The sequence below is a fragment of the Podarcis raffonei genome, chromosome 14 (genome assembly GCF_027172205.1).
Source record: "Podarcis raffonei isolate rPodRaf1 chromosome 14, rPodRaf1.pri, whole genome shotgun sequence".
Classification (NCBI taxonomy): Eukaryota; Metazoa; Chordata; class Lepidosauria; order Squamata; family Lacertidae; genus Podarcis; species Podarcis raffonei.
In genome coordinates, this window is record NC_070615.1 from 14992618 (window position 1) to 15001472 (window position 8855).

General features: G+C 47.6%; 1 protein-coding gene across 3 annotated transcripts in view; it reads right to left on the minus strand.

Annotated features, from left to right (window-relative positions):
• FSD2 (fibronectin type III and SPRY domain containing 2) overlaps positions 1-5165 on the minus strand; it is a 30374-nt gene extending 25209 nt beyond the window's left edge. For 2 of the 3 annotated variants that reach the window (XM_053365119.1, XM_053365117.1), the window contains exons 1-3: positions 4927-5165; positions 1499-1849; positions 1042-1137 (exon numbers count right to left, since the gene is read on the minus strand). In XM_053365119.1, the coding sequence (XP_053221094.1) occupies positions 1042-1137; positions 1499-1816 (414 nt within the window). In that variant the 5' untranslated portion in view covers positions 1817-1849; positions 4927-5165. Of the gene's footprint in view, positions 1-1041; positions 1138-1498; positions 1850-4720; positions 4838-4926 lie in introns of those variants that run through there. The other variant, XM_053365118.1, reaches the window with a different exon arrangement.
• Between the last annotated feature and the right edge of the window lie 3690 nt (positions 5166-8855).

Genomic DNA, 8855 nt, shown 5'->3' on the forward strand with positions numbered 1-8855 from the left:
GGTTACATATGCTTCAGGTTACACACTCCGCTAACCCAGAAATAGTGCTTCAGGTTAAGAACTTTGCTTCACGATAAGAACAGAAATCGTGCTCCGGTGGCGTGGCGGCAGCAGCAGGCCCCATTAGCTAAAGTGGTGCTTCACGTTAAGAACAGTTTCAGGTTAAGAACGTACCCCCGGAACGAATTAAGTACTTAACCCGAGGTACCACTATATGTATCAGAGTCAAACAAAGGTTCAAACAACCAATAAATAGCTTAGAGATGTTTTCCTTTGAGACTTGTGTGAGATGCCTTCCATTGAGAGATGGTTTGGTGTTCATTGGTTGTTTTAACCTTTGCCTGATTCTGATACATATAACAACTTGCAGTTTCTTGTATATTTTGTGAGATGTGTTGTATGATATATATATTATTTTGAAGTGGCTTATTTGTATATTTTGAATGACATCATACCGATTATATATTTACTAAGTTATTAGCCAGCGTGTTGCGTTTGCGTTTTTGTAGATTAATTCAGTAACCAAGAGAGGTACAAAACTTCAAGGGCATTTACAAGGACACCCCCAAACGTTACCTGCCTGAAGATGAAGAAGGAGAAGAGAAGAAGAAGGTATTTTAACATGGTTTGGCAGTTTAAGGAGGAGTTCAGTATGGATGGGGCTTGTCTGATCTCAACTGGTAGGAAGTCCCATAAAATTCGGCCCACAGTCCTCAACCTGTGGTTTCTAGTGGATACGCACCATGGGGGACTTCTAACAGTGACTCCCCTGAGGACCTCTGTGACTGGGCAGGGATATAAGGGATCAGGTCAACCTTGACGTATCTTGGGCCCAAATTACTAACTTAATACAAGAACCTTGAACCTGGTCTTGTAGCATGTGAGCAGCCAGTGCCGACATTTGAGCACTAGAATTATGCGCTGGCAATAATCTATCTCCAACAACCGTCCAACCGCAGCATTTGGAAAACCCAAAGGTAGCCCCACAATCAAGCATTGAAGTCCCACTCTTGAGGTTTCCAATGCATGAAGATGTCTCACCTCGATGGTGATAAAAATTTCCTCCAAGTGGCTAGAGAAGCTCTCCAGGTGAGCGATCTGATCTTCCAGTCTGCATACGTTTTTCCGAAACTCATCCTATTCAAGAAATGACAGCGTTTAGCATACTGGATTGTTGTGGAAAGAGAAACCCCCCTCCTTCCAGACTGGATTGACTGGTTTTCCATTGTCCTCACTGTTAAGTTGTGGGTGAACATATCAGACGACACAGCGATTCTTCAAACAGCTCTTGTTTATTCACAGGCCAGAACAGAACTGGACTGAAGGGTTCAGCCAGCCTGCTTATATAGAGCTCCAGTACAACATAACTGTAACAACTTTCTGTAACTATCCAATCACTGAACGTCACTTTCGATCCCTTATTTGCATATGTGGACCTGAACTATCTACAGTATCCCCCTGCTGGCCCAGGGTGAGAACTTCAGTACATAACACTCACCTTTGCAATTTCCACCACGCTGCTAAGAGGAATGACCTCGTGCTCACTGTGGTCGCCACTCTGCTGACCAACAGCTCTGATCGGGACACAGCACGTAATGCAGTATGTATCTTCCATTTTGTCGCTCTCTCTCGTGTTGTCCACGGAAGGCAACCTTTGCTCCTCTGCGCCTTGAGTCTTACTGGTTTCGCACAAGCCCAGATCTCGCCTCCGGAAGGGCTCTTCCGAAAAGAGCTCCAGGTCTTCAGCTGAGTCATAAAGCTCCAAGTGGTAGAATCTGGGGGGTTCCGCCTCGTTCTCTTCGGATCGCGTGTCCATTGCAGGGGCGAGAAGGCGGGATGCCAATCTATCCTGCAGAGAGAGTTGTTTGGGTTATGAGCAGCTGAGGAACAAAATGCCACAAGATGTTCAGAACAGGCAGAGGGAGAGCTGCGTAGCCACAATGACATGAAGGAAGAATAAAATACAGTGGTACCTCTGGTTAAGAACTTAATTCGTTCTGGAGGTCCATTCTTAACCTGAAACTGTTCTTAACCTGAGGCACCACTTTAGCTAATGGGGCCTCCTGCTGCTGCCGCGCCGCCAGAGCACAATTTCTGTTCTCATCTGAAGCAAAGTTCTTAACCCGAGGTACTATTTCTGGGTTAGCAGACTCTGTAACCTGAAGCATCTGTAACCTGAGGTACCACTGTATTGGCACTTTTAATAAGCAGGAGGAGTTACTTTTGTGTAGTGAAAAAGCCAAAGTCCTGGCGTATCTTAAAGATTTAAATCAGGGTTTTTTTTGTTGTTGTTCTTAGCCTGGGGGCCACATGACATTCTGTGCAATTTTTTGGGGGCCTAATGACCAGTGGTGGGCAGGGCCAGAAGAAAACATAGGCGGAGCAACAACAACAAAACCTTGCCTTTGTACAGGTCCGCTCACCTTCGGGGTAGGTGGTGTTGCAGCCGGGCATCCATGCCCTCATAGTGACCCGGCTAGGGGGCGGGAGATTGACGCCCCTCCACACCAACCCCCTCCACGTCACCCCTCCCCGGCCAATCCATGCCGGCAGGGGGCGTGGCCACAGGTAATTTAAACCGCGGTGTGGCTGGGGGCTTCCCACTCTAGTCTCCATGCCAGATCTCCTTACCCATCCACCCTCTTTTTAAGTTTTGGTTTGGCATGACCTTGCTATGGACAAATGTCAGCCGCCTTGTTGTTGGTAGGAATTTTTCCACTTGGCGAATTGGCACCGGCCATTTGGCTCTCGCCTGCCTTGTAGCCATCGTCACAACTTTGCAAGGTTAGGCATTGGGTAAGCCTTTGTTTAAGGGCATCCTGTTTTGATAAGGGCATCCTGTTAAAGGGATCCTGGGGTGTGGAGTCTGTCCAAAGCCCAGGTGTGGGCTAGGGCCATGCTACTACCCCAACAGGGACCTCCTCGGGGTGCCCCTATTTTATGTAAGTCTTAGGGTTCCCCCTTCTGGTGGTTTGCCCTTAATTCGACTCCCTGCAGACGGGCGGGTGTCAAGATATAGCCTGGTTTCACCCAATGCCTAAGCCAAACCGCTCACATCTGTAACCAATACAGTGGTACCTTGGGTTACATACGCTTCAGGTTACATACACTTCAGGTTACAGACTCCACTACCCCAGAAATATTACCTTGGGTTAAGAACTTTGCTTCAGGATGAGAACAGAAATTGCGCGGCGGCGGCAAGAGGCCCCGTTAGCTAAAGTGGTGCTTCAGGTTAAGAACAGTTTCAGGTTAAGAACAGACCTCTGGAACGAATTAAGTACGTAACCAGAGGTACCACTGTACAGTCGTGGCCTGTTTAAGCTCATAATCCAAAACACCCATGGTGTGTTTATTAAGCAGTGCGGAACTACAGGGCACAGGGCCTTGGCACGCAATGGGCTTGTTTCCTCATTTGAACACATTCTTGTCTATCATGCAGTGGCGTAGCTAGTTGCTTGGGCGCCCGTGGTGGCACAAATGCCCTGCACCCGGGGGCGGGGCAAGAAGCCCATGGGGCGGGGCAAGCCGGGGCAGAGCATGCTGCATGGAACTTCCACAGAGTCTGCAAGCCCCACGTTGCTGTTTCGGGCAGCATGGAGCCTGCAGGTGCCTGAGCCACTGCGTCACTCCCCAGGAGAGGTGTGTGGCTCGGGTGCACTGCAGGCTAGGCCCCACATTCATCCCCCTCAGTGATGATACCCGGGGCGTCCCCCACCCACCGCACCCCCTTTCCTATGCCACCGCTATCATGCAAGTAGCCACACGAGAACACTCAAAGAGGATGTGAAGCAGGACTGATGGAAAATGTGGCTCAGTAGGGTGTTTGGCGTTAAAGCTATGGTTTTCCCAGTAGTGATGTATGGAAGTGAGAGCTGGACCATAAAGAAGGCTGATCACTGAAGAATTGATGCTTTTGAATTATGGTGCTGGAGGAGACTCTTGAGAGTCCCATGGACTGCAAGAAGATCAAACCTCTCCATTCTGAAGGAAATCAGCCCTGAGTGCTCACTGGAAGGACAGATCCTGAAGCTGAGGCTCCAATACTTTGGCCACCTCATGAGAAGAGAAGACTCCCTGGAAAAGACCCTGATGTTGGGAAAGATGGAGGACAAAAGGAGAAGGGGATGACAGAGGACAAGATGGTTGGATAGTGTTCTCGAAGCTACCAGCATGAGTCTGACCAAACTGCAGGAGGCAGTGGAAGACAGGAGTGCCTGGCGTGCTCTGGTCCATGGGGTCACGAAGAGTCGGACACGACTAAACGACTAAACAACAAAAGGGTGTTTGGCCTGAGGAGAGTCCCGATAACTTTATAAAGAGGCCTGGAGTGAGCAACAGAGCCTCAAGACTCCAGGACTGGCATGGACCTTTGTCCCCCAGCAAGGTGCCAACTCAGGGTTTTGTCGCTGTGCCCTTTCACCCTCTAGCACAAGTGGCCTTCCAGTGGCCTTGCTGACCAAGGATCCAATTCAGGCCATTAAGAGAATTTCATGATAGTATAAACTTTACACTACAAAGCCATACATTTTGTTTCAGGGTGTGTTTTTTTAGCAAACATATAATTTCAATTTACAAAGCATGAATGCACTTTCAAAACTACTGCATGCAGAAATATGCTCTCGTTATCTTTTTATGCCCCAGTCCAATTGCTCACATTTGTCTAAGTTTATTGAGCAGCATTTATTAAGCTGAAGCAAAAAGGGGTTATGGAGCAGCTTACCTGGAATCAGAGCAAGAAAAGTCCCTCCGTGCAGGTTTACAGTCTTAAATAAAAGACGCACAAGGGAAAGGGCACATGGAGGAAAATGGAAAATAAGAATCAAGACATGGGGCACCCATTTTTAAACAATCGCTCCTACACTGAACAGCTGCGCCAGTTCAATCTACCATAATAAAAAAGGAGAATCTTGCTGTTCTGAAACTTGCCTTCTGTGTAAAGATTCCACAATTTCTTCTGGTACCCAGATAGCAGTAAACTTCACATTTGTCTCTCCTGACAAACCTTGATTTTCATACGAAGGCAATTCTCTGCCAGGTTTCCAGACAGGCGACTGCGGACTTTTTGCTGTAACACGAGACAGCCGCTTCTTTCTGAGAGGGATGTCAGCAGCGATGAGCAAAACGACAAATATAGACCACCATCAGCTCTCGTTGCAGGGGAAGATCCTAAAGTGTCACGGAGGAGAATGTCAGAAGCTGCCGGAAAAAGTTTGAAACCCCCTTGGGACTTATTCACAACATCCCTCCACCGTTTAATTCCCTGTTTTCCCAGTTTTCAGGGCAATGGCCCCTCCAGCTGGCAGGTAAAGGTAAAGGTAAAGGGACCCCTGACCACTAGGTCTGGTTGTGGCTGACTCTGAGGTTGAGGCGCTCATCTCGCTTTATTGGCCGAGGGAGCCGGGGTACAGCTTCCGGGTCATGTGGCCAACATGACTAAGCCGCTTCTGGCGAACCAGAGCAATGCACGGAAACGCCGTTTACCTTCCCGCCGGAGTGGTACCTATTTATCTACTTGCACTTTGACGTGCTTTCGACCTGCTAGGTTGGCAGGAGCAGGGACCGAGCAACGGGAGCTCACCCTGTTGCGGGGATTCGAACCGCCGACCTTCTGATCAGCAAGTCCTAGGCTCTGTGGTTTAACCCACAGCGCCACCCACGTCCCCAAGGTGGCAGGGGGAGAACTCAAATCGCCAGGTGGGTGAGAGTACCTTTGACAAAAGGCAAAATTATTACGAGACCTGCGCACGCAGCTTGCAGGCTCCTGTTTGGCAGTAGCTAGCTGCAAATTCTAGCACAGACTCTCTGGTGCGGTGGCTCTCCTCCCCTCCTCCCCTTTCCCAATTAACCTCCATCTCCAGGGCTCAGTCGTGCTTAATGACATCACCCTGGCCTGGCCCCCTCTGTGACATCACCAGGGACCACCCTTAGACCTCAGATTTGGGCCCTGAATCTCAGGGACTGGGATGTTCCTCTACTGAGTGTGTGCAGCAGTCACAGAATGTCGGCCGGTTGTTTGTGGAGGGATGGAGCCGGCAGAAAGGAAACTGAGTCGGAGGGGAAATGCCGTGTAGGAAGGCGTGGCTAGCCGGCTGGCTGGCGCAGTGAACAGGAAGACTGCAAGATTCTGTTGTCAGCCTCACTGGTAGCGCTATCAATTAGACTGGAAGACAATTTTATTAGAAGTAGATCAGAGGACAAGGTATAAATGGCCAAAACAGATCCAACGGTAGTTGTGTTAAATTATTTAAAAGGATATGTGGACAAGGAGGGCATCAAAATTGTTACCAACCTATTCATAGCAGCAAAAATATCCATATTATCTTATGGTGGTCATTACGACTGATTCTTTAGAATCTGTTGCCTTTATGGCAAAAATAACTTATTATACACACCTGAGAAGGGAAGCAGGCACAGAATAAATATAAATCTTAGGCTGTACACACACAGTAAGCTCTGTTGAATTCAAAGAAATGTCCTGGTGAATAACAAATACATAGGACTGCACTGACGAGGGTTGATGTTTGTCTTATACTGGAAGAACAAATATTGTTAGTGAAATAATTGGAACGTTATAGTAATGCATAGGCAGAGTTTTTATGTGGAAAGATCCTTGCAAAAAAAAATTGTGCTTGAATTCATTTTAAAGGATAAAACCGTGTTTAGTAGTCTTAAAATAAAACGAGCCATCTGCTACCAAATCCTATTTGTTATGAACTTATATCAGTGATGGCCAAACTCGGCCTTCCAGCTGTTTTGGGACTACAACTCCCATCATCCCTAGCTAACAGGACCAGTGGTCAGGGATGATGGGAATTGTAGTCCCAAAACAGCTGGAAGGCCGAGTTTGGCCATCACTAACCTACATAAACAAAACTTAGGCAGAGCGATCCTTAACCTCGATTGATGCAATTAGAGGAGTTAAGGAAGCAGGAGAGTCATCCACCAGGAAGCACCAGCCAATGGAGGGCATCAGTGTGGCTGCTGAAACTATGGGCAGGTGAAAGCGACTGCAGGTGGTATCCCTGGTGAGGGCAGCAATCATGGGCTCTGAATGACTGGGCCAGGCCAGAGCAGTGGCAGACAGATTGCCCCAGGGAGGGATCCATTGGGCTGGGAAGGTTGGAGGAAAGGAAAAGGATCCTGGGGAAGGGAAAAGTAGAGCGTGAGGTCTACAGAAGTGCTAGGTTTCCTGGCCAGTCTAGGGGTGCTTCTACATACAGGGAAAAACCCGCTATAAAGGAGTCAGAAATTAAAGCATTATAACAAAAGAAAAAAACCGCTATGTAAAAATTGCATGGAAATTTATTTTGCTCTCCAGTGCCATCTGGTGTTGCATGTTCATAATGCATTCAAAACATTTTATTATTATTAATGTAGATAATGTAGGCTCAGAACCACAGGCTGTTTTGATTTGTGCCTCCCCCCTTCTCTTACAACTGTGTTGCAGTGTGTATGTGTGTTGTGGTTGGATCAACATATTTGCTCAGGTCACCATGTGTAGCAACTGCTGTGTACAGCATATTCAGCTGCCTTGAGGCTGCACTCAACAAAAGGAGAACCAAAACAATTTGTAGATCCCACAGTTCAAACGACCTCAGAGTTCCTAGTGCAGGTCTCGATCAGAGCAGGCACTCTCTCCAGTGCTGCAGTCCCCAGCAACCCCCGGTGGTACAGCAGGAACCCGGACAAATCTGGGGCGCTTGAAAAGAGACCTGTTATGTACTGAGTTGAATAGGATCCAAAATGCCTCAGTCTGATTGGTCCTAGAACAATAGGATTCAGAATGCAGCAGTCTGATTGGTCCTAGAACAATGCAGCAGTATGATTGGTCTGCAGGAGCCACCCAATCCAGCTCCAGATGGAAGTGAATCCACAACCTGATTGGCCTACAGAAGAATTCTGGAATTAGCCAATCACGTGCAGCCCATTGTGTAAATAATGTGTATAAAGCAGATACTTTGGGGAAACTTTCATTCCTCCTCACCACTATGAGCTGAATAAAGAGCATGAAATCTACTCTCAACTCTGAGTATATTTCAAGACCCGAAGCAAAACATTCCGGCTTTTTCCCAAACTCCTGCGGATCTTTACCCCTGCCTCCTCCTGGAAATGAGGGGATCTCCACACTTCCGTTTGTCGCGTGATTTCTAAGCACACGCCAGACATGTTTTTCTTTCCCCCTGAGTTTTCTTGAATTGGAAAGCTTTAAAGTCGAGATGCATCATCTAATGTTTATTGGATGGATTTCCCCCCTAAATTGATTTTTGAATTCTGAATTTATTGTTATTCACATTTTATACTGTATTTTATGCTGGTTTTTGTTGCATCGATTAAGTGTTTTAAATTTGTTGTTAGCCGCCCTGAGCCCGGTTTTCTGAACCGGGAAGGGCGGGGTATAAATAAAAAAATATTATTATTATTTATTATTATTTGGATTCAGTGGCAAAGAGCGGGTTTTGGCGCAGAACAAAAAGAGCGTTCAGACATGGAGCTTTAAAGTGCAGACGTGCCTGGGAATCTCTGTGTGCGGATAATCCCCAACGTCGATTCAGAGGTAAACAGTGTGTTTTCCCGAAACGGCGTGTTTTCCGGGGAAAGCGGCAGAACGAAACAAAAACCTCTCTGGCGCGGGAAAAGCGGAAGGGCGGGTGACCCTTGAGCCACCTCTGGACCCTTGGCGGCTGCTTCTAGCGCGGGCAACGGATGCTTACAACGTCCAGATTAGGAGGGGAGCCCACTTCCCACGGTGCAAAAAAAGTCCCTCCCTTCTTTTTAAAGGAGCGTGTTTGCTTTTATTAAGTCCACTTCCTGGGACCAAAAAAAAAGGGGTGGGGGAAGACGCTCAGTCTCCTCCC